Below are 25,552 nucleotides of genomic sequence, written 5' to 3' on the forward strand. Positions count from 1 at the left end.
CTTCAACAGCCTGGGAATCATCACAATCATCGGAGCCCTCTACCTGGAGGTTTCCAATAAAAGGACCTTAAGGGCATATGAAGTAAGTGGCACTTACGGCAGGAAACAGAAGGCCAGGGAGATGAAGGGAAGTCTGGAAAGCGACCCAGATGTCAGTGTTAGAGGCTAAGTGGTGGCAAAGAACTTTCTTCTTCACCATTCTCTTTTGATCAAAAACCAAGCAAGCCTGCAGGGCAGCTGTGGCCAGGAGAACACACAAAACCAGAGGTCCCCACCGTAGCCCCCAAAGCCACCGGGAGGCCCAGAGCTCGCTCAGCAGTCAGGGCAGAGCGGCCTCTCTGGTCTGCCTGGGGCTTCTTTGTGGAGTCCCACAGCTCACCTAATAGTCGCGGCCAGGGAGACTTCTCGGGTTGCTGTAGGGGTTTTGTGGATGAACGTTTTGGGAGGCCCCTGTCTTGACTCTGGGGAAGAAACCCCCATCTGCTCCCATGTTGGTGAAACCTGTAGTCTGCTGTAGCTTGAAGCCATGAAAGTCATTGTCAATCAAGTTCTGCTCTTCAATATTCTTGCCTTTATTGTTAGACCTATAACCAGGAACAGAAATTAGGATCGGACAGTGACAGAAAATTATACACAGGATTCTTATATACCCATCACATGAGTTTTCCCAATTGTTAGCATTTTTCAGCCACTTCAGGAGAAGTTGCAGGCTTGATGCCCCATTACTCATTATAACTTCGTAATACCACTCAGGGTAGATGCCTAAACTTCTGGGCATAAACCTGAACTGTGGCTGGGATGAGGGCAGATGTGGCTCTTCAGCAGGAAGAACTAACATACAGGACTAGCACCAGCCCACAAAGTTTCACAAGGTCTCATAACATGCCACAGCTGCTCTTGAAGACCCTGGAGTCCCAGGAGCCAGACCACCCCAGAGTAGAAGGCATAGCCCTGCCACCCTTGTGGGAGATATGGATAAAACTCCAGGCTTCTAAACTTGACCTGGATGTGTCCCAGACCTTGTGGTCATTTGGGGACTGAATCAATGAATGGGCAATCTTTTTCTCTGTCTGATGAGGGATGGAGGGAAGGAGAAAAGGAAGAAAGGAGGAAGAAAGGAAGGAAAGAAGGAAGGAAAGAAGGAAGGAAAGAAAGAAGGAAAGAAAGAGAGGAAGGAAAGAAGGAAGGAAGGAGAGTGGGAGGGAGGGAGGAAGAGAGGAATGAAAGAAAAGAGAGAGAGGAAAAAGAAGATGAAGAGAAGGGAGAAGAGGGGGAAAGGAGGAGAAAAGAAAAGAATGAAAAAGTAGCTTGTTTTAGCCAGAGAGGATCCTTACCGGCACCTGTAAGATAGAAAAGAAATGAATGCACTCCCATCCCTTAGAACGGGTCCTCTGACACACCTAAATATCTGCTGGAAAAATAAATGAGAAGCTCCTACTCTTCCTCCCTTAAGAGAAAAGAACTTAAGGAGCCCAGCTGAGAACCTGTCATGCACAGCCAGCGTTTCAAATATTTTTAGGGGCAGCATTATGGCGTAACATATAGCTGCCATCTGTAACTCTGGCATCCCATACAGGTTCGAGTCCTGCATGCTTCGTTTCCAATCCAACTCCTCATTCATGGCTGGGAAAGCAGTGGAGGATGGCCCAAGTTCTTCAGATTCTGCCATCCACATGGGACACCCAGATGAAGCTCCTGGCTGTGGCCTGCCCTAGCCCTGGTCATTGTGGACACTTGGGAAGTGAACCAGAGGATGGAAGACCTTTTTTTCTCTGGCTCTCTCTGTGTAATTCTTTCAGATTACTCAATAAACCTTTAATTTTTTTTTTTAATTGAGAGGGCTCAACAGAGGTTGGTTTTTAGACCTCATGTAACAGGATTCCAAGAGGACAAGTACCTGGAAGAAATCATATTTCACAATACCAGTGAAATTCAATTGTGCTAACAAGGCATTTTGAATGCCATAAGAAAGCAGTGGGAATGTCACCTTATAGTGTTAAGCAAAAGCAAAAGTCAGCAAAAACATTTAAGATGTAAAGATACAAAAATTATGTACAGACTATCATCCAAAGAGATGGCAAATAATCTGGAAAGATACATTCATGGAAAACTGAAAAGTGTTTATTTTGTGGAAAATGTTTGAAATCCATGTACAGGAGTGGTTTCAAAAAATTTATGGAAAATGCGTGTGATGGATTTCAAGACATTTTTGCATCAAAATCCATTGGAAGATATGCCAAATGTTTGTTGCTTCAGGTTGGTGTTCTCATATTCTGTACTATTCCACATTTCTCTATTTTCTTCCATGATTGTGCATCACACACAGAATTATAAGAAGATTAATGCAAGAAAAAACATAAGTAGTTATTAAAGAGGCCCCTCCCTGCTTATGGCTTTGGAAGGCAGTAGAGGATAGCCCAAATCCCGCGGCCCCTGCACCCACGTGGAAGACCCTGAGACTCCTGGCTCCTAGCTTTGGATGGTTCAGTTCTGGCCATGGTGGCCATTTGGGGAATGAGCCAGCAGGTGGAAGACCTCCTGTTCAGGAGAGGCTGGGTGCACTGGGACACTAGAGTGTCATGTGGGTGGTGCTGTGTCCCAGAAACAGACACTGTTCCCCATCTCCTACCTTGCTGAGCAGATCACTGCAATCACCAGGATGAGAATGAGAAAGCCAGCAATGGTGCCCACGATTGTGAGAATGAGCTGGAATGCTAAATTAGAGAAGAGTAAGAATAGTTGGTCTCTGGCAGGTTGGCCCCCACCTGTCTACTGCATGGGTCCATGTGTCCCCAGGGACTCCAACCTGTGAGGAGCATCAGGCTCTGGTCCCTGATCCCTCTAAGGGCTGGACTTAGTAGTAGGGTCTACTGCCAACTGGATCTTTACATTTGTCAGAAGAGGCAGCCTCATCTCAAAGACCACACATATGAGAGTGACACGATCTTTTTTGACTCACTGAGGAGTGGGCTCTCAACCAAGGACCACACCTCCCCTGTTAACCTCAGCTGAAACAAAGCAAAGGTCTGACCTTACTGGGCAACTAGAGGAACTAAGTTGGAGTTAAACTTGTTCCTCATGGATCTGGGGACCCACTCTCCCTCTTGTAGCTCTACTCTGCCTAGTACTATTGCCACTGACATTGCTAGCAGAAAACACGTATATAAACTTATGTAGAAAATCAATATGTTTGGGTACCCAGCACACCCCTTGGGCTGAGTCTTATTGTTTTGGTTACCAGTGCTAACATAGTAGCCATGAGATGGCCTGGCCCAGAAGACAAATTGCAAGTAGATTTTCTCTCTTTATGATGGCAGATAGATTGTGGGGGAACTAGACAGGATTCTGAATATGACCACTGTTTCATGTTCTCTCCCATGTTGCATTCGTTGTTTGTACCAGCAAGACTTTACTACTCACGGTTTTCGCAGTTCACGCCACTGTAACCGAATGAACACCTAAAACATAGCGAGCAATGAGGAGTCACGTTCAAGAGCCCCTATAAGGAGTTCCTGGCCTATCTCACTTCTGAATTTTTGCTTCTTTTCCTCTGCCCTGGCCTGGTCCTGATCCAGCTTCCCTTGTGTCTTGGGCTCTAGGAGAGCACCTTCCAGGCGGCTCTGGTCTTGTTTATCACTACCTGAACTCTCCTGCCTCCTGGCAACTCAGGGGAAGCTGAACTCAAGAGGTAGGAAGCAGAGGGGGATGCTCTCAGAGCGTGATGCTACTTGGTCGGCTGCCTGCTCTCTCACCTGAAAATGGGGCATTAATCTCTAGCCCCTTGGTACATTGGGCACTAGGTATTGCCTGTTGCAGATCCCGCCATGCAGAGAATGCCCAGAATGAATTCCTGAGGGTGGTGTAGAGCAGGACGAAGAGCTATCCCACCCATCCAGGCCAGCTGACCGACTTCCTGACTCTAAACCTGTCTATGTATTACAAACCCTAAAAGGCGAAAAGACCAAAGTGGAGGGACCATTCTTACTTTTGACAGATCCCGTTGTTATTCCGGTAGCCTGCTAGGCAGACGCAGGTGGGTTTCTCATCCTCCTTTGTCATTAAGCATTGCTTATTGTTCTCTGCATTGCAGTCTCTGGGACACGTTGCTTCAAAACAGAAAATTTTCAGAAACAAACCTCGCCAACCCCAATGAGACATGGGACAGAAGACCATTTTTGTTACATTGCCTTTCCTAAGTGAAATGGGGGTGCCCACTGGCTCCATAACTAACACTCCCATTGAAGCTATCTCAACAGCCCTGGTCAGGGTCTGATTCCCTCACCCTGTGTGTAAAGGCAGAATCCCCAGCACCTAGACCCAAATGAGCAGGGAAGTTTGTGTCTTACTTAAAGGGGTGGAAATTGTAAATAACATTCAGAAGCAGGTAGAACACTTACCAACACAAAAACTGGCCAGGGTGTTAGGTCTCTCCAGTCCTTCTTTGCATGTGCAAGTAAGACCATCAGTGCAATTATCACTGCTGTTTACACAGCCACGAAAATCACATAAATTCTGAGCTGTGTAAAAGGCACAAAGACTTCAGATACATTCAACAAGACAATATGGATAAAATAGTTTGTAAAAGCATCCTACTCCTTACTCTTCCACTTTGCTTTTGAATATATATATATTCATATATTAAATATATATTTAGGGCCCGGCACGGTGGTGCAAGTGGTTAAAGGTCCTCGCCTTGCACGCCCAGGATCCCATATGGGCGCCGGTTTTATCCCAGCAGCCCCGCTTCCCTTCCAGCTCCCTGCTTGTGGCCCAGGAAAGCAGCAGAGGACGGCCCAAAGCTTTGGGACCCTGCACCCGCGTGGGAGACCCGGAAGAGGCTCCTGGCTAAGGATCGGCATGGCATCGGCCCGTTGCGCTCACTTGGGGAGTGAATCATTGGACGGAAGATCTTCCTCTCTGTCTCTCCTCTCTGTATATCCGCCTTTCCAACGAAAAAATAATAATAAAAATAAATCTTTAATAAAAAAAATATATCTTTAAGATTTACTTATTTTTATTGGAAAGGCTGATATACAGAGAGAAGAAGAAACATAGAGAAAGACCCTTTGTCCACTGGCCCACTCCCCAAGTGGCCACAATGGTTGGAGCCAAGCCGATCTGAAGCCGGGAGCCAGGAGCCCCCTCTAAATCTCCCATGCAGGTCTAGGGTCCCAAGGCCCTGGGCCATCCTCCACTGCCTTCTCAGGCCACAAGCAGAAAGGGAAGTGGAGCAGCCAAGATATGAATCAGTACGCACATGGGATCACGGAACATACAAGCAGAGAACTCCAGCCACTAGGCTATCATGCTGGGCCCTGAGTATGTTTTGATTTAGCAAACAGCCATCTGAGATTCGGATATCAATTTCTCTAATATCTCTTCAATGACTATTTCCTTAGTCAGTTAATGTAATACAATTAGATTCAAGTTCAAGATCCCTCTTGCACCTGCCTCTGTGCTGTATTGCAAGTGTTACAGAAATGGTGTAAGTTTTGGGTGTTCTCTTTGTAGAGTTGCACCAAACAACTCGCAGCTCAGCACAAGGTTTTGTGGATCAAAAAATAACAGAAATCCCATCACTCAAATAGCTAAAGATAGCCTGATACTTGCAGCATAGTGAATGAAGTCATTGCCTGAGCACCAGCATTTCATATGAGTGCCAATTTGTGTACTGGCTGCTCCATTTCTGATCTAGCTTTCTGCTAATGACCTGGGAAAGCAGAAAAAGCTGGTCCAACTCATTGGACTTCTAGCACCCATGCTGAAGACTTAGAAGAAGCTCCTGGCTCCTACCTGGCCTGACCCTGGCTGTTCCAGCCACGCTGGGAATGAATCAGCAGACAGAGTTCTCTCCTTTTCTCTGTAACTCTGCCTTTTAAGCAAATAAATACATAAATAAATCTTTTCCTTTTAAATATTCTTTTAAAGCCCGAATAAAGATGACATCATGAAGTAAGTGGGAACTGAGCTAAATCTTAAAAAGTGGGGGAAAATATGAACAAAGAACAGGCAAGGTTGTTAAAGTGTAGTGAACAGGGGCACTTCAGAAGCAGCAAAGAGGGCCTGGTGATGTAACCTAGTGGCTAAAGTCCTTGCCTTGCATGTGCCAGGATCCCTTATGAGTGCCAGTTCGTATCCCAGGTGCTTCACTTCCCTTCCAGCTTGTCGACCTAAAAGCAGCAGAGGATGGACCAAGGCCTTGGGACCCTGCACCCACATGGGAGACCTGGAAAAAGCTTCTGGCTTCAAAGCAGCTTGGTTCTGGCCATTGCAGCCACTTGGGGAGTGAACCAGCAGATGGGAGAAGTTTCTCTCTGTCTCTCTTTTTCTCTGTGTATCTGATGTGCCTTTGCTGGCTCAGCTGCAGCCGTGGTGGCCATTTGGGGGAGTGACATCTTTCTGTAACACCTTCTCTTGTCTCACTTTCTTTTCTGTAAACCCACTTTTCAAATAAAATAAATAAAATTGAGAATTTTTTACTTTGCCATTTATTAGCTGTGGCATGATCTCTTCGAATCACTCAATTTTGTAAGGAGGGGGCATCCACAACCCCTCTGTCAACAAAGCAGGCATCATAAATCCTGTTTCACATGGGTGCTTTTAAGAAATGAGCAAGCTGAGCCCTGCAGCGTGGCCTAGCGGCTAAGGTCCTCGCCTTGAACACGCTGGGATCCCATATGGGCGCCGGTTCTAATCCCAGCAGCTCCACTTCTCATCCAGCTCCCTGCTTGTGGCCTGGGAAAGCAGTTGAGGACGGCCCAAAGCTTTGGGACCCTGCACCCATGTGGGATACCCAGAAGAAGTTCCTGGATCCTGGCTTCGGATTGGCATAGCACCAGCCGTTGTGCTCACTTGGGGAGTGAATCATTGGATGGAAGATCTTCTTCTCTGTCTCTCCTCTCTGTATATCTGACTTTCCAATAAATAAATAAATCTTTAAAAAAAAAAAAAAGAATTGAGTAAGCTTTTTGTAAATGATAGCCTGCTGTAGGAGCTTCAAGAAATAATCCTTTTTTGAAATTCATTCACAAACAACAGCATTTGAATGGCAGACTAAAGACGTTGAATTTTATCCTATAAGCCAGAGAATCCTTTGGCAGATTCTGAGCAGAAGCCTGACATGGGGAAGCATTCTCCTCAGAATGTTAGTCTAGAAGACTGCTGGTAAGTAATGTGTGTAGGAAGATGAATTTGAAGATGGATAAAAGGAGGGAATAGGAGCAGGTGGAGAAGATGTATGGCTACCCTTCACTAAAAACCCTGACTTGTACCCAAGCTTCCTCCATCAGCCATAACTTGAAAACACTTCTACAAAACGAGAGAGATTCTACAGCTTTCAGTGTGGAGGTGGGAAAATATCCTCCCAGCTCAAATGGAGAGCAGGAGAAGGCATTTTCCTCTACAAGGCAAGAGGTTTGGGTTCAGCACAGTAGCTCAGTGGCTAGAGTCTGCCTTGCATGCGCTGGGATCCCATATGGGCCCTACTTCCCACCCAGCTCCCTGCTTGTGGCCTGGGAAAGTAGTCAAGGATGGCCCAAAGCCTTGGGACCCTGCGCCCACGTGGGAGACCTGGAGGAAGCTCCGCGCTCTTGGCTTCGGATTGGCACAGCTCTGGCCATTGCGGCTGCTTGGGGAGTGAATCAATGGATGGAAGACCTTTCTGTCATTCCTCCTCTCTGTATATCTGACTTTGCAATAAAAATAAATAAATCTTAAAAAAAATCAATAAGTTCTCATTTTCATGTGTTAGGTGGCTTATAATTTGGCTGCCCCTTGCTAGTATCATGTAACTTTTTTTTTTAAGATTTATTTATTTATTGGAAAGTCAGATATAAAGAGAGGAGGAGAGACATACTGGAGTGCCTGCACTTGGTACCTGAATCAGACTGCTCACTCCAGCTTTCTGCTAATGCAGACCTTGGGGGCAATGATACCTGCTCCAGTGATGGGGTCCCTAGCACACTCAGGGAAGACCTGCACTGAATCGGTAGCTCTCAGCTTTGACTTGGTCCAACACTAGTTGCTGAAAGCACTGAGGAGTGCACCAATAGGTGTCAGTGCTTGCACTCTCTTTCACTCTGCCCCTCAAATATATAAATTCTAAAAAATTGACATGAGAGGAGGCCAGGCTTTTTAAAAATCTGGTATAGCTAGGGGCTGGCTCTGTGTCTTAATAGGCTAATCTTCCATGTGTGTGCCAGCATTCCTTGGGCACTGGTTTGTGTTCCAGTTGCTCCACTTCCAATCCCCTCTCTATTTATGTCCTGGGAAAGCACTGATGGATGGCCCAGGTCACTGGGACCCCCATACCCGCATGGGAGACCCAGAAGAAGCTCCAAACTCCTGTCTCTCTGGATTGGCTCAGCTCTGGCCATTGTAGTCACTTGGGGAGTGAACCAGAAGACGAAGAACCTCTCTCTGTGTCTCTCTGTAAATCCGCATTTGAAATGTTTAATAATCTTCAAAAAAAAAAAAGGAATATAGCTTGTATAGAATATTCTTAGATGAGAGAAGCAAATCCAGTGTGGAGAGAGTCCTGTCTCTGAAAATACAATATTGAAAATGTACCAGAGAAGGACTAGACGCCCATTGGACATAGGCTTAGCATAAACAAGAATGACAAAAATAGCAACAACAGATTCAACTGACAAAGAAAAAAAGGTTCAAGTGGAAAATGAGTGAACAAAGGAAGGGACGGGGTGTGTGTGGGGGTGCGGATGTACTACAAGGGGCTGGTGGAAAGGCTGTGGAAGTTGAACGGTGACATGGGAACAAGATAGTGATGTCTTTCCAGCCTCTTGGCCAGGAAATTAGACTACTTTGCCAAAGAGTTGAATGAGTGTCAGTAAAAAGTGACCCAAGGAGGAGGAACAGAGAAGCCCTTGTTCTTTGTTGTTGTTTTGTTTTGTTGTTGTTGTTTTCTCTGATAGAATTGCATGTGTTTTATCCCAGGATATTTACATTCTGAGTCTGGAGACATTAGCAAAAAATTTTATAAATTTTTGAGGAAAAGGTGTCAGGAAACTAAAACTGAGCAGAATGTGTTCCTTTTTTTTTTTTTTTTCAAATGAGAAAGAATGGGCCCTGCAGGCATGGCCTAGTGGCTAAAGTCCTTGCCTTGAACGCCCCTGGGATCCCACATGGGTGCCGGTTCTAATCCCGGCAGCTCCACTTCCCATCCAGCTCCCTGCTTGTGGCCTCGGAAAGCAGTCGAGGACGGCCCAAACCTTTGGGACCCTGCACCCATGAAGTTCCTGGATCCTGGCTTTGGATCGGCATAGCATCAGCTGTTGCACTCACTTGGGGAGTGAATCATCAGACAGATGGAAGATCTTCCTCTCTGTCTCTCCTCCTCTCTGTATATCTGACTTTCCAATAAATAAATAAATCTTTAAAAAAAAATGAGAAAGAAGTTTTACATCTTAGGCCAGGAAGCTTGCAATCACTAAAAAGTAAAAAATTTGGGAGGCGAAGAGGCTTAGAAAGAGCAAAAGGAAGGATGAAGGAGGCAGGACAGGAGAAGGGAGCATGAGGGCTGGGCAAAGCAGTTCATGAGGGGACAGACTCAGTGTCCAGTGCAGCCAAAAGAGGCCTCTGGACTTGGCAACCAGCATGGGCTGCCTGTTGCACCACACATCCACTTGGACCAGCCCTGGCAGCCACCTGTTGGGTGAGGAGCACCTGATACGGCTGTGAGAGGTTGACTGGGGTCACGGCATCAAGGTGTTCATGACTTTCTGGATCCATGATGGGGCTGTCCCACACTGTGCCACATCACAGCTTTAGCTGAGTTGTAAATACCACACAAGTAGAGATTTGAGAAACTCTTGTGCATTGGACCTTAACTTCTTGTGCTCCTAAAATCCTTTAGGCTGGTCAGCAGGAGGGGTGACCTTGTAGAACAGAGATGACCAGCTGTGCAGCTGTGCACCCCCTGCCTTCCAGGGACCCAGAAGCTAATGGCAGGCGCCTAAGCGAGTCCAACAGGAGTCAGAGTAGCCTGGATGAGGCCAGTAGAAAGTAGCAGTTACCACCAGCCCAAACTGACCGACAGGATTATGAGGTTGAAAAAAATCAATTGTAGTGATTTCACGTCACTAAGTTTTGGGGTGGTTTGTAACACAGCAAATGCCAATTTTAGAGCTATGCTGAGGGCTTGTGCATCAGCCTATAGGTGAAGCAAAACAGCTGAAACTGTACAAATGCTTGCAAAGCTCTGATTGTGCAAAGCCCTCGTTTCTCCTTTGCTCACCTTCCTCTGTTCCGAGATGATAGTTCTGATCAGTTATATTTCCCAAGAGAGGAACCAACTGGTCAGTTGATGACTCAGAAGATAAATGCAAAGGAGAAGGCAAGTGGGAAAGGAAAGGGAGGACAAGTTCATTAAAAGAGATCTGGAGACAGCTGCCCAGCCAGTTATGCAGTCATTGCCCCCTTTTCACAGGCAAATAGGGGAAGGTATCCAAAAAGCAGGTATTTAGGTAAACTTGAGTGAAGTTATTTAATACTTACCAGTATAACTTGACACGAAAGGTGAGTTAGTAGTCGCTTTTTCAATTAACTCAGTCACATCATTTTCAGTTACAGTGGAATTTTCAAAAAAAACGTTCATTACTTTTACAACAGGGTTGCTAGCAGTAAGCAGTTCAGATCTTGCTGACAGAGAAGGGGATGTGCTAAAAATAAAATGGATGTATCACTTGATGAGCTGAATTGAAGAATCAACAAATACACCATCCAACCTTCCAGACTCACAGACCTCCCAGCCTAGCCATGACCCTGCCTCTGGCAAATCTACACTCTTGAGATCTAAATATGGAGACCAAGGCTGCAAAAAGGCTCTAAGGAATGAACCAGTGGATGGAAGATGTCTCTTCTCTCTGAGTCTCCCTCTCTGTCACTCTGCCTTATAAATCAATCAACCATCTTCCATCTAAAAGCACAGAAAACTTGGGCCTGGTGTGATAGCCTAGGGGCTAAAGTTCTTATTTTGCATGCAATTGGATCCCATATGGGCACCAGTTTGTATCCTGGCTGCCTCACTTCCCATCTGGTGCCCTGCTTGTGGCCTGGGAAAGCAATAGAGGACAGCCCAAGTCTTGGTGGGGGGCTCAGGGGCAAAGGGGTCACTAAGTCAACAAGATGGCAACTAACAGTCAAGGTCACTGGGTTACACGTGGTGAGCAAGATGGCGGCCAAGGACAGAGCCCTGGGCGTGAACCAGGGCAGGGGTCACGTTGTTTCAAAGAAAGACTGATTGGCCAGGGCCATTTCACTCACCTACCCATGGCCTATGGGAGGTGGCTTCAGTCGAGCTCCTAGTAATTGGCTCCTAGTTTCTCCCCTCCTGGAATTCCTGAAATTCCTGGCCTGAGGCTGTCCCTATCCTATATAAGAATCTGTACTTCCCAAATAAACCGGAACTGCTGGACAGAACCCTGCCTGTCTCTTGCATGCCAGGAGGCTGGGTGGTGGGCAGCAGGCTCACCCCCTCTGGCAACGGGGTACTAGAGGAATCTGTGGGGGAGACCCCCGCACCTTGGGACCCTGCAGCTGCTCTCATTGTTGAGGTCACCTGGGGAGTGAACCAGTGGATGGAAACTTTTTCTCTGTCTCTCCTTCTCTCTGTAAATCTCTTTCCAATAAAAATAAAATAAGTAAAAAAGTATAAAAAATTTGAAAATACAGCCAACTATTGAAGACATGTCTATAGCCATGTTAGGTTCTCAGAACAATCGAGAAAACCCAAAACATGAACCAAACTCCATTTCCAGGAACAATCACTTCAAAAAGGGAGTCTGGGGCCTGGTGTGATGGCACAGTGGTTAAGGTCCTTGCCTTGCATGCCCGGGATCCCATATGGGCACCGGTTCTAATCCTGGCAGCTCCGTTTTCCATCCAGCTCCCTGCTTGTGGCCTGGGAAAGCAGCAGAGGACGGCCCAAAGCCTTGGGACCCTGCACCCGCGTGGGAGACCCAAAGAGGCTCCTGGCTTCAGATCAGCATAGCATCGACCATTGTGGTCACTTGGGGAGTGAATCATTGGACGGAAGATCTTCCTCTCTGTCTCTCCTCCTCTCTGTATATCTGCCTTTCTAATAAAAATAAAATAAATCTTAAAAAAAAAGGGGAGTCTGAAAATTGAAGTAGACTTCAAAATGTTCACTTATAATTTTATAACAAATCATTTGCAATAAAATTTGGGAAGTGGCAATAGGCTGTACAAGGTAGTGAGTATGGGCACATGATACATATTTTTCTATATTGGTTAAAATATCTAGAAATCTATGGCATAGTTTGGCACTGGGCCTGTGAAAGAAAATGCTCATCATAATTCATTCATTCAAAGAAACTATCAGCTACCACTCTAATTTGGGAAGCAAGGAATAATACCCTTGGAACCATGAAAAGAAGGATGGCTGACAGTATATTTAATTGTAATTGACTACAATCCTAGACCTGGAGTTAAGAGAGGGCATCTAGACCCAAGCTGACCACCAACGATTTCTAACTATCTTTTGTGGCCCAAGAGTACTCCTAGTTTCTCCAAACCTGAGCTTCCTCTTTGGTTCAATTTGAGGTTTGGGAGAGTAAAATTCTGACCCTTTCAATTCCAACATCTGTACAGCAAGTAGAGAGTGTGGGTTCAAAGGAGAGAGCTAATCTTGGGCTGGAGCCTCTGTTGCTAGGTGGGATCCAGGCCCATTTACCCTGCAGTGGCCCCCCAGGCTGGGGAAGTACTTGCCCTCCCTGACCTGGGCTCACAGGTAAAGGTTGGCTTGCTTCCAAATGCCCTTGGCTCCTTTTAGCAACTGCTCAAGAATAAAAGGAGTACCAGAGTTTTGGGGACTCCCCTAGCCAGCTCTCCAGAAGTCTACAGAATCTCTGATCTGGAAAAGAATCAGGCTGGTGGTAAAGTTGACAACATTCCAGGGAATCTCATAAACGAGACCTCACTGACTAATCCTTAACATGGGCCAAGGAAGTTGACCAGATTATCCCCATGACACAGACAGAGTAGCAACCTAGAGGGGTTAGAGTTCCTGTCTGGCCATGCAACCAGCAAGGGTCAAGGCCAAGGATGAAGTCCAGTGCTACCTGACATCACACCGCACTGTTCTGCTGCCATCTGGTCTCCCATGCACACTGGCCGTCTGCTGCCTGCTACACCAAACCTCAAACCCTGAAGTCACCCACAGTCCTCCAACCTCTGTTGGCTTCTGTATTTCTCCAGCTTTGGAATCCTTGGCACTTGTGGCCAGCTCCTGCTTGCTGCCCACCCCTCATCATGCAAAGACCCCCCAGCTGCCAATCAAGTTCTCCCTCATTCAAGACCAACATGAAGCTGGCCACCTTTACAAAGTCACCTGCGACATTTTATACAGTTATAAACTACACACACACACACACACACACACACACACACACACACACACAGAGCCATCCCTGGGCAATCATGGAGGACTGATTTCAGACTGCCCATGGATAACAGAATCTCTAAAGTCCTTGGTAAAGTGTCACAGTGCTAATATATTACCTGCGCAATCCTCCCATGTATTCTATTTCTAGACCACTTAGAATAACCAAGACAGTATCAACGCTCCTGGAATAATTGTTAGGGAACAGGACAAGGGAAAGAGTCTGCGTAGGTCTGCTACACAATTTCTCTTAAGGGAATTTATTTGATGCATGGTTGTTAAGTCCATGGATGCAGAACCTGTGGCTGTGGAAGGCTGACTATGCAGGTACCCTTACTCCACAAAGGACTTGATGTGATTTATAAGGATAGGTGCAACAGTAAAACTTCTGCATCAGGCTACGATGCCACTCACCTAGCGCATTCTTCCCTTGGCCAGAGAACTTGTGTGTTAACACGTTTCAGAGAAAGAGACTGGGAAACAATCACTGACTGCTTGGGAATCTGCTGTGTTCCTAAAGAGTGCTCAGCACTCATGCTCACGTAGAGTCTAAGCCACGCTTGGTCTCACAGCCCTCCTGGTCCTGCAGCAGCCAGGTGTGGGCGTTCTTCCCTCCCTCCTCCACCTCAGGGAAGGAATGGCTCTGAGCCATTCCCTTTTCTCTCACGCCCCCAGCATACACATTCCAGGAGTTGACAGCCATGAGATGTGTAGCCAAGGAATGAAGGTGAAACCCTGACCCAGAGGATGCGCTGGACCACATGCACACGTTGCTGAGTAGCCAACCACACATAACATCTGGTTGACCCCAGGCCACATACTGTCCACTCAGGCCCAACGTCCCCGTGACATCAGAGGCAGGCCAAGGCACACGGCCCCGTCTGTAAATCTGACTGGTCACCTCTTCTGGACTCAGGCTTGTTACAAGAAGGCCCTGGGACTTCCTCAGGCAGCTCAAGACAGACCCAGAAGTTAGTCAAACATACATGCCTCCCAAGTACCCTGCTGCCCAGTCAACTCACCTTACTTTTAGAATGACAGTCTGTCCATAATCAGCACCGTTTAACGCATCTTTAAACTGTGGGAAGGAAAAGGTTCAGTAACAAGTTAAAAACGAATTTTAAGGATGATTATGTAGCTTCAGCATAACCTTATAACCTCATTTATTTTTTTAAAGATTTATTTTTATTATTTTTTTATTGGAAAGGTGGATATACAGAGAGGAGAGACAGAGAGGAAGATCTTCCGTCCGATGATTTACTCCCCAAGTGAGCACAACGGCCAATGCCATGCCGATCCAAAGCCAGGAGCCTCTTCCGGGTCTCCCACGCGGGTGCAGGGTCCCAAAGCTTTGGGCCGTCCTCTGCTGCTTTCCTGGGCCACAAGCAGGGAGCTGGAAGGGAAGCGGGGCTGCTGGGATAGAACCGGCGCCCATATGGGATCCTGGGCGTGCAAGGCGAGGACCTTAACCACTTGCGCCACTGCGCTGGGCCCTAACCTCATTTATTAACAGATGATTTTTGGTCTTGACATACACCCCAATACTTTTCAGTATCTTTGCTGTGAAATATTATTAAGACTCTGATAAGTCACAATTATGCAGCAAAGGATGGAAGCTTAAAACACCCAGTGAAATCCATGATCATATTATTTAAAGTGAGACGATGCTGCATATTAAGTTTTACATATATATTATTCTTGCCTATGTTTATGCTTCATTTATTCATCAAGTGACCCATGGAACATATTTTCAATTGTCTATCTTGTCAGATGTAAAAGAGAGCTTCAGGGATGGACAGTCAGGAGTACTTGCTCCCACTGAACTATCTGTAGAATCATCTCTGGGTTTTTAAAATTCTTGTTTGTCAGTTCTAGTAATATAACTCTTTTGTAGTGACATAATCTTAAATGAAAGTTATTGTTATCCATTAAGATTTCAATGGCTAGGGCCTGGCGCGATGGTGCAAGTGGTTAAGGTCCTCGCCTTGCACGCCCGGGATCCCATATGGGCGCTGGTTCTAGCCCCGGCAGCTCCACTTCCCATTCCAGCTCCCTGCCTGTGGCCCGGGAAAGCAGTCGAGGACGGCCCAAAGCTTTGGGACCCTGCACCCGCGTGGGAGACCCAGAAAGGGCTCCTGGCTTCGGATCGGCATGGCATTGGCCATTGCGCTCACTTGGGGAGTGAATCATCAGACGGAAGATCTTCCTCTCTATCTCTCCTCTCTGTATATCCGCCTTTCCAATAAAAATAAATCTTAAAAAAAAAGATTCCAATGGCTAAAAAGTGAACACGTGGAATTTTATGACAGAGTCAAGACTGGTATTTTTTCCCCCTTAAAATTGACTTATGAGGAGCACTTATTGGACATCCTCTACCATCCCTTGCAGGTCAGGCTTCTGCGGCTCCGGGGGAGAGACTCCCCTCCTTTCATAGGACACAACAATCACAAGGACCTACATGAAATGAAGCTGTCCTTCATCTCGAAGGGGAAAAAGGGGGAACGTGGTAATTCAGATGCATCAACGTTTCCTCTTCAGTTATTAAATAAAAAATAAGACTAATATGGAAATGTGTGTAAGTTTCAATGCACAAAGGAAAAATCAATAGCTTTATTTTTTTTTCTCTTTGTTCCTGTAGAAATATTTTATTTTAAAATATCCTTAAACTGGGTCCCCTGGCGTGGCCTAGTGGCTAAAGTACTCTCCCTGAAAGCACTGGGATCCCTTATGGGCACCGGTTCTAATCCTGGCAGCCCCACTTCCCATCCAGCTCCCGGCTTGTGGCCTGGGTAAGCAGTCAAGGATGGCCCAAAGCCTTGGGACCCTGCACCTGTGAGGAAGAACTGGAGGAGGTTCCTGGCTCTTGGCTTCGGGTTGGTGCAGCACTGGCCATTGTGGTCACTTGGACGGAAGATCTTCCTCACTGTCTCTCCGCCTGTCTGTATATCTGACTTTCCAATAAAAATAAATCTTCTAAAAAAATATCCTTAAACTTGGGACTGGTGTGGTGTAGTGGTACAAAGCCACTGTCTCTGATGCTGCCATCCCATATGGATACTGATTCAGATCCCAGCTGCTCCTCTTTCCATCCAGCTCCCTGCTAATGCACCTGTCAGAGCAGCAGAATATGGGTGCAAGAGCTTGGACCCTTGCAACATGTGGGAGACTCAGGAGAAGCTCCTGGCTCCATCTGGCCCAGCTCTTATCATTGTGTGCACTTGGGAAGTGAACCAGTGAATGAAAGACCTTCCTCCTCTCTCTGTGTAACTGTCTTTTGTATTATTATTATTTATTTTTATTACAAAGTCAGATATATAGAGAGGAGGAGAGACAGAGAGGAAGATCTTCCGTTCGATGATTCACTCCCCAAGTGACGCCAACGGCCAGTGCTGCGCTGATCCGAAGCCGAGAACCTCCCATGCAGGGTCCCAAAGCCTTGGACCGTCCTTGACTGCTTTCCCAGGCCACAAGCAGGGAGCTGGATGGGAAGTGGAGCTGCTGGGATTAGAACCGGCGCCCATATGGGATCCTGGGCGTGTTCAAGGCAAGGACTTTAGCTGCTAGGCCATGCCGCTGGGCTCTGTCTGTGTAACTGTCTTTCAAACCAATAAATCTTTAAAGCAAAATATTCTTAAACTTACTTGTGCAGTTTAAGCCACATTAATAGCATACGTAACAATGGGCATGAATGAAGACAAAGACCAACATGGCCCTCTGTGATGTCAGCATGCCAGGTGTTCTGCCCCTAGGTGCAAGCCCAGGGGAAGGTCCAGGGTACCTAGGAGGGGCCTGGACATGTAGGAAGCACTGCTCAGGGCGGATCAGGACAGCCATTGTGCATCTCATAGTAGGGATGCACTTCACTATTGGAACAAGCGTACTATGGAGTCAGGGCGTGCCACCTGCTGACAGCCTTCACAGGGCAGCTCAGGGCGACAAGAGACTGATGCCAAATGGAAGGGACAAAATACTTACAAATTCGGTAACATTTTGATGTAGGTCTTGATAAACTGCGGAAGTTTTATTTTCCCAGCCAGATATTTCTTGGTTTTTTAGTGTAATCTCACCAGGGAATGTCCTTCCTGAAAGACACACCATTTAATGCAAACAGGGTCTATTTTCAAGTTGTTCCAAAACAGATCATTTTGTAAACTTCTTAATATTGCATGATGATTATATAAAATGAAAAACACAATAAATTGTTACCCATAACCCAGGCAACCTAACACAACCTTTTCCACGATGGCTTGTTTTTCCCAGCCCTTGCTCTCAGAGTTTACTCTGTGAAATTCTGTTTATATCATGCATCTTTGTATTTACTATCACATAACAAGCAACTGGCCAAATCATTGCCTACTCTTCATAACCACCATGTTTGAAGGTTGCATGACTTAAATTAACTGTAGGTCCTTTTGTTGACAAAAATGATTTTTTGTTGTTAGACTTTCTGCTCTTAATGACTTCAAAGGTGGAGAGAGTTACAATGCATGATTGTTTTGGATTTGGGATCACCCGCTCAGAGTGGATTCCCAGACAATGCAGCATGAGTGCTGAGAACATGAACTCTTTTTCTCTTATTCCTACCCCCTGTGGGCAATGCAACACATTCATTTCCTATATAATTAATCTGCTCTGGCAAAGCATTCATTAAACAGATAAAGAAATATTGTGGAATTCAGAGTCAGACAGGCGCTGGACCTGCACAGCAGCCACATGATCTGAGCTTTGTGCCACAGGGATAAATCCCTTGTTAAAAAAAAAATCAGAATTAATGTGTTCATTAGCATACATTTATAAAATTGAGTAAAACAAAAATTAAAAAATGATACTTATTCTTACAATATGATTTTAATTTTATATCATCTCTTTGAGTAAGAAATAACATGCAATTTAATGATGATGCATGCATTTTTCTTACAATTTCTTTGAAAAATTATTAGAATAGTTAATAAATGGAGGAAAGTATGATGAACCTAAATTTGTGTATATTAGCAGCTAACTGATCATGAACAGATACTTCTATTTAATGCAGCTTATCTGACTAAAGGCCTTTACCTGAAATAGCACTGTTAGTATCTTCTAATTACTGGAGTAATCTTTGTTAGTAAATTTAATTCTTACATGAATTTATTTGTCATAACAGAAACGTGAATCAAAACATTTGACACCACAAAAAAGAATATTAACAGTAAATAGAATTGGGGCCAGTGTGGTGATCCAATGGCTACTCTTCTATCTTCAAGTGCCAAGATCCAACATAGCTGCTGGTTTGTGTCCTGGCTGTTCTACTTCCCATCCAGCTCCCTGCTTGTGGCCTGGGAAATCAGTGGGGATGGACCAAAGCCTTGGGACCCTGCACCCACATGGCAGACCCAGAAGAAGCTCCTGGCTCCTGGTTTTGAATCAGCTCAGCTCCAGCCGTTTGGGGAGTGAACCAGTGGATGGAAGATCCTCTCTTTTTGTCTCTCCTTCTTTCTGTAAATCTGACTTTCAAATTAAAAAACAAATTTTTTATTTTTTAAAGAAGAACAGAATGAGCCATCAAAAAGACTATGCCAAGTGTGCATCAGTTGGTCCCTGCAGGCCATTTCCAGAGTTGAGAGGCTCTTAACACTTCTAAAGTAGTGTCTACTGTTAGGGAGTAAACAAGTCCCAAGAGGGAGAATGGAGCCAAGGGCAGAGGTTCCGACTTCCTGTCCTGCCTGTGCATCTCAGGCACATGAGCCTTGGTCTCAGTGTCCCCTGTAGCAACACTCTGTGCCACCTCACTTCTCAGGAGCATGCGCCCTCTCAGGACCTTCAAGGCTAGCACCCACTGGCTCCGTGACCTCTCCTACATCACTGCACCAGGATAAAGGCAGGAGTCACATCTCCACTTGGCTGGCTCACACTGCTCCCCACTTGTCTCCTCCTCATATTTTGCAGTCTCTCTCTTTTGCTATCATTCCTTGGCTTATCTCTCCCCCTTTAGATATAGGATACAGAATTTTGTCATGGTTTATCCCTTGTAACTCACCTTTCTGACATGTCTGAGAGTTATAGTAATATCCTTCAACACACAGGCAAAAACGTGTGGTGTTCAAGGGCACACATGAAGAATTACCATTACAGGGATTATCTTTGCAAGGATCGCTGGGACCTTAGGATAGAAAGAGATGACAAATGTGCAGAAGTGATCACACCTGGAACCATTATTTCCACTCCCCATGCCTCCCTCCCAGGCCCTTTTCATTCCTTGACCATGTTACTCTACAGCATGCCCTTAGAACACACTTCCTTATGTCTCTACAGAACCTGTTATAGAAGTTCTAGAGCCAAGTTTCTGTGGACAGTAGAGGCTAGAGCTGAGAGGATGAGAACTTGCTCAGGGAAAAAGAAAGGGAGACCTTCTGATTCCAAGAAGACAATCTTTAGACCTCCAGAACTGTCTAGAACCTTAGATCTTGACCCTCTAATCAAGCTAGGACTCCCCCAAACCATTTGAGATGGAGCCTTATTATTATTTTTTTAAGTTCTGAATAATGTTCCTAGAGGGAGAGGTAGTTAAGAAGCTCCAGAAAGAAATGGAATGTCCTTTTCTAGTTACTGCACATGGTATCCCTGAAGAAATGGGAAAGATTTGCAACAGGCAGAACTAACCCAGTGAAGATTCTGGGAGGAGGTGAGGAGTCACTCTAGTCCCCGGCTTTCTGCATGACTGACTTGGACAAAGAGGGAGAGGAACATTGCTATGGTTCCCACGTCACTGGCCGAGACTCCTGGGTCAGGCCGAGTGCCATTAGCCACCTCTGCAGAGAATGGGTTGAACCTGGAGAGGGAAATTCAGGTGGTGACTGCTAAATGGTGGATCCAGATGGATCATTTTCATCACTTCTCTCAAGTGAAATCGTTTTCAAGTCTTGATTCCAGAGTTTCTTCAGTGTTGGCCAACCTGTAGGGTTATCTTGATATTCTTACAAACCTATGTGTAGACACTGTTGGTTTGGAAAATCCTAAAGGAGAAACTGAGCACAGCTTCTTTTGGGAAGAAATCCATGAAACTTTGTTGTGCTTTCCCATCAGCCGTGAAGGACAAGCTCATAGCTCATTCTGTAGCCAGGAACAGGACACTACAGCTACAAGGGATTTGGGTGGTGCTTTAGCTCAGCTCCATCTTATTACCAAGAAGTATGCTGATGCTAAGACAGAAGTGATTTGCCCCATCCCCCATAGCTGGTGGTGTGGTCAGGGTGTAAGAAGACTGCCGTACTCTGAGAGTATGTCTAGGGAGGCAGGGCTTGGAAATTCTCCCTTTCCTGATTCTAGTAGAGTTGATGGTTTAGCTGTATCCCACTTGACCTAGGCTTCAGAGTGGTCCCTTCAGACGTGAAAGATCTGATAAAGGCTCTGGGCTATCTGCTTATCCATCCATTTCGTAGATCTGCTGAAGAACACCGGGAAAAACCCCAGGAGCATGTGGGAGAGACCAACTTGCCCTTGCTGCCCTCACTGCACTCATGGAACCTCAGCTTCTCTGCCTAAGAATGAGTTTTTCTTTTTTTATCTCTATTTTCAAGCTTTTAGGTTTGACGATTCTTCCAGAATCTGTGGCTCATGAGCCATGTCTAACCACCTTTGTGCTTCTGTAAATAAAGTTTTATTGGAGTACAACTATGGCTGCTGCTAAAAAAAAAAAAAGGCAGAGTGTTTCAGTTCAACAGAGAACCCATGTTGTCCATAAGACCTAGAATAGTATGTATCCCTCACTGATAGTTTGTTGGCCTCTGTTCTAGAACACACTTAGGGAAATGAGACAACTGGTCTGTGTCAGTAAATTCAGTGTGAGCTCAATCGTTACCTCTTAGGTATATCCCCGAAAGATCCTTTTGGACTTTGGCTTTTGCCCTGCCCAGGACCATTTTGACCTCTGCTATTGTTTGACTTTTTGGTCCTTTGGGCTCAAATTTCATGACTTGGTTCACATTCCAAACTGTGATCAGCCATCACCTTAACTTCAGGGTTAAGATGTTAAGCCCACTGTTCACATCCAAGGAAATCTTAGGTACCTCTACTAATTTTCTTACCACACCAGAACACACTCACCCTGCCTCCTACACTAAAGAATCTGAGGGCAAGATTCTGTGGAACTGGTGGCTGCGCTGCTGGTCTGGGAAGAAGTGCTAGTGTTGGCACTGTCCAGCAGGGCAGGGAACCTTTTTTCTGCCAATGGCCATTTAGATTTAAAAGCAGGCCATATCATACTATCAACTTCAAAATCACAAGGGTACAGATACATTGAATTTGGAATTCCACTTGCAATGGCCTTGCCAAGGCCATACCAGCTGCTTTCCTGACTTTATAGGGCCAGGGTTAGCTGTACCTGTCCCCTGCTGTAGGCCTAGTAGGCCCCAAGACATGATTTTTCTGAATGTTGCTACTTGGCAGTGGAAAAGTAGTTGTGGTTAGTACATTACCTGCAGCTGTGGTGCCAGGACTTGTAGGGAGGTTAGTTGTCATCACTGTAGTGTTGTTCACACTTGTGGTATTGTCTGTGGTTGTCGGGGGGTCGGTGCTTGTGGTATTGTCTGTGGTTGTCGGGGGGTCGGTGCTTGTGGTATTGTCTGTGGTTGTCGGGGGGTCGGTGCTTGTGGTATTGTCTGTGGTTGTCGGGGGGTCGGTGCTTGTGGTATTGTCTGTGGTTGTCGGGGGGTCGGTGCTTGTGGTATTGTCTGTGGTTGTCGGGGGGTCGGTGCTTGTGGTATTGTCTGTGGTTGTCGGGGGGTCGGTGCTTGTGGTATTGTCTGTGGTTGTCGGGGGGTCGGTGCTTGTGGTATTGTCTGTGGTTGTCGGGGGGTCGGTGCTTGTGGAATTGTTCGTGCTTGCAGTGATTTCAATATTTGTGGGGGAGTTGGTGCTTTCAGTGGTTTCAATAGTTGTGGGGGAGCTGGTGCTTGAAGAGGAGTCACGACTTTCGCGGGAGTTGGTGCCTGGGGAGGAAGCTGCGGTGTCAGTGTTCATTCTGGAGTGCTCGGAGCTAAAGGCTGTGTTGCTGGAGGGAGTGGTTGGATCACTTGTGGTACTACTTGCAGCTATGCAGTTTTCATTGGCTGCTGGAAGAATGAAGATACTAAGTTTCAGAAGATATTACATAGAATAAATAATGTCAGTTACTGATATTTAATATCAATTAATAATCAACTGATTCAAATGGATATATGTGGCTATCTTTTTTTAAAGATTAATTAATTTATTCGAAAGACAGAGTGACAGAGAGAGGAAGAGAGTTCTTCCACCCACTGATTTACTCCTCAAATGGCCACAACAGTTGGGCTGGAACTCAGCCACACTGAAGCCAGGAGCCTGGAACTCCAACCAGGTCTCCCATCTGGGTGAAAGGGGCTCAAACAATTGGGAAATTTCCCCCAGCTTTCCAGCAACTAATAGGGAGCTGGATCAGAAGTAGAGAGGTTGGGACTCAAACCAGCAAGCAAATGGGACTCCAACTGACTCACAGTGAGCCAGCGGCACCATAGAAATGGTTCCTTTGACTATCGTACAAATGAAACTATGTGGTTACAACACACACACACACACACACAGGATGGCGGTCGAGAGAAAGAGAGACCCACAAAATTTAAGTAGATAAAACTGAAGGATGTTAATGAACGACATGCCCAAGAGGAAATGTTTACTAAAATGAATAAGAAGAACTTACACTACGTATGCCTATAGTCGCAGAACTGGCAATGTGGATTTATTGCTCCTCAGAGGGGACAATGGGCACACCACTGAGTTGATGCAGCAGTGACAATAACGCTTGGGACATCGGCAGCCCAAATCAGAGTGCATGGCTCCTTCCATTCCAGCTCTCTGCTAAAGCACTCCTCATGAGGAAGCCGGTGGGATGTCAAGCACTTAGGTCACTGCCACCACATGCGACCTGGGTTGAGCTTGGGCTGTTGACCTCAGCCTGGCCAGGCCTGGCTGCTGTGGGCACTTGAGAAGTAAAACAGTCAAGGGGAAATCTTTCTGCCTTTCAAATAATAAATAGAAATACATGAAATTGTAAGTGCCACAAGGTGGTGCTCTAACCACCAGGAAGCAGATTCTTCCTCTGGTAGGAGGCATTGGCTTTTTTTTTTTTTTTCTGTTGAAAGATGGAAGGAGGGAAAGATTAGAGGAAAACAATTTAGGGAATAATGAAATAAAAATATTGCACTAAGGACTTACTGAACCTTTTCCAAAAAACTATGGCTTTTTTTTTTTCCTGGTAATGTTCATCTACTACCAATTCTACCAATTCACAAGGCTTTTAGAACAGGACAAATTATTGTTGCCTCAGGGCATTAAAGTTGCATTTTGGGGCTTGGTGAAGTAACCTAGTGGCTAACGTCCTTGCCTTGCATACCTGGAATCCCATATAGGTGCCAGTTTGTGTCCTGGCAGCCCTGCTACCCATCCAGCTCCTTGCTTGTGGCATGGGAAAGCAGTCCAGGATGGTCCAAAGCCTTGGGACCCTGTATCTGTGTGGGAGACCTGGAAGAGCCCCTGACTCCTGGCTTCAGATCAGCGCAGCTCTGATCAGCGCAGCTGCTTGGGGAGTGAATCATCAGACAGAAGATCTTCCCCTCTGTCTCCTTTCCTCTCTGTATATCTGACTTTGCAATAAAAATAAATAAATATTAAAAAAAGAAATTGCATTTTTAAAAAAGATTTTTATTTATATTTATTGCAAAGTCAGATTTATAGAGAGAAGGAGAGACAGAGAGAGAGAGATCTTCCATCCTCTGGTTCATTCCTCAAATGGCCACAACCACGGCCAGAGCTGAGCTGACCCAAAGCCAAGGCCCAGGAGCCTCCTCTGGGTCTCCCACATGGGTGCAGGGTCCCAAGTCTTTGGGCTGTCTTTGACTGCTTTCCCAGACCACAAGCAGGAAGCTGGATGGGAAGTGGAGCTGCTAGGATTAGAACCTGTGCCCATATGGGATCCTGGCACATGCAAGGCAGGATTTTAATTACTTGGCTACAGTGCCAGGTTTTTACAACTTTTTTTTTTTTTTACAACTCTTAGGAAACACAGAGCAGAAAAATCTTAATGTACCAGTGATCCTTGCCTTATAAATGTTCACTATCTCTAAAAGTTGATTCATCAAATATCAAAAAAATAACTAATGAAATATTCTAGAGAGTAAGCAGGTCATGAACTGCTGAGGGAGCCACCCAACTTCCCTGGGGTCTGTTGGTGCCTTCTTGCCCTTTCACCTTGAGTGGAATTGACAGAAATTCTAAAGTGTGCAAGAGACACATAACACTCTGATGGCGGCTTGAAAATAGTGCCCCAGCTTGCAGTGCTGCCAGCCGCTATTCCAGCTGTTGTTCCTTGGTCACGTGCTTAGCCTGTAGCTCACAGCACCTGTGCAGATGCTGTGAGCATCCACAGCTAAGGGATAGTCGGCCAATACTCATCCTGAGGCATCGGCCCAGAGGTCAAGCCAGGACTGTGCAATGCCAAGGCTTATATACGACCTGATTAGGGAGTTGTAGAGAAGGCCAAAACAAACACAGAAAGCATAGCAGCCAGTGGGGGCTAGAATGAAAGTAGCAGGAGAGAGACCTCCGTGGTGTCCTCCATCATCAGCTAAGGAAGAAGCAGAGACTGGCCAGAGACATGAAGATCCTGGACAGAAGAGGGCAAACCACTTTGACTTCACATGACCTTGAACCTCCTGCTTCAGAAACAGCCATTCTCTGCTGATGCCACACAACCTACGGGATCATCCTACAGATCCACATACAGCTGCTAATTGGAACTTATTATTGAGAGATTTATTTACTTTTATTTAAAAGGCAGATTTGCAGAGAGAAGGAGACAGAAGATCTCTGTCTGCTGATTCACTCCGCAAGTGGCCACAACCGCCAGAGCTGAGCCAATCTGAAAAGTCAGGAACCGGGAGCTTCTTCCGGGTCTCCCACATGGGAGCAGGGTCCTATGGCTTTGGGCCATCCTCAACTGCTTTCCCAGGCCACAAGCAGGGAGCTGGGCGGGCAGAGAAACAGCTTGAATACAAACCGGTGTCCATGTAGGATTGTGTCACATGCAAATTGAGGACTGTAAGAGCTTTACTTCAGGTCATTGGGGTCAAGTCAAGAAGGTTT

The 25,552-nt window shown here is 45.9% G+C and overlaps 1 protein-coding gene across 1 annotated transcript; it reads right to left on the minus strand.

Annotated features, from left to right (window-relative positions):
* Positions 1 to 379: 379 nt before the first annotated feature.
* LOC121167267 (mucin-13-like) lies at positions 380 to 22,414 on the minus strand. The gene is made up of 10 exons (XM_040996693.1): positions 21,871 to 22,414; positions 19,434 to 19,556; positions 17,393 to 17,499; positions 14,440 to 14,495; positions 10,513 to 10,676; positions 4,398 to 4,517; positions 3,986 to 4,106; positions 3,421 to 3,458; positions 2,630 to 2,714; positions 380 to 584 (listed from the first exon to the last, which is right to left on the minus strand). The coding sequence occupies exons 1-10, from the start codon at positions 22,412 to 22,414 to the stop codon at positions 380 to 382; spliced, it is 1,563 nt and encodes a 520-aa protein (XP_040852627.1).
* Between the last annotated feature and the right edge of the window lie 3,138 nt (positions 22,415 to 25,552).

The sequence above is a fragment of the Ochotona curzoniae genome, unplaced genomic scaffold (genome assembly GCF_017591425.1).
Source record: "Ochotona curzoniae isolate NIBS_2020 unplaced genomic scaffold, NIBS_Ocur_1.0 patch356, whole genome shotgun sequence".
Classification (NCBI taxonomy): domain Eukaryota; kingdom Metazoa; phylum Chordata; class Mammalia; order Lagomorpha; family Ochotonidae; genus Ochotona; species Ochotona curzoniae.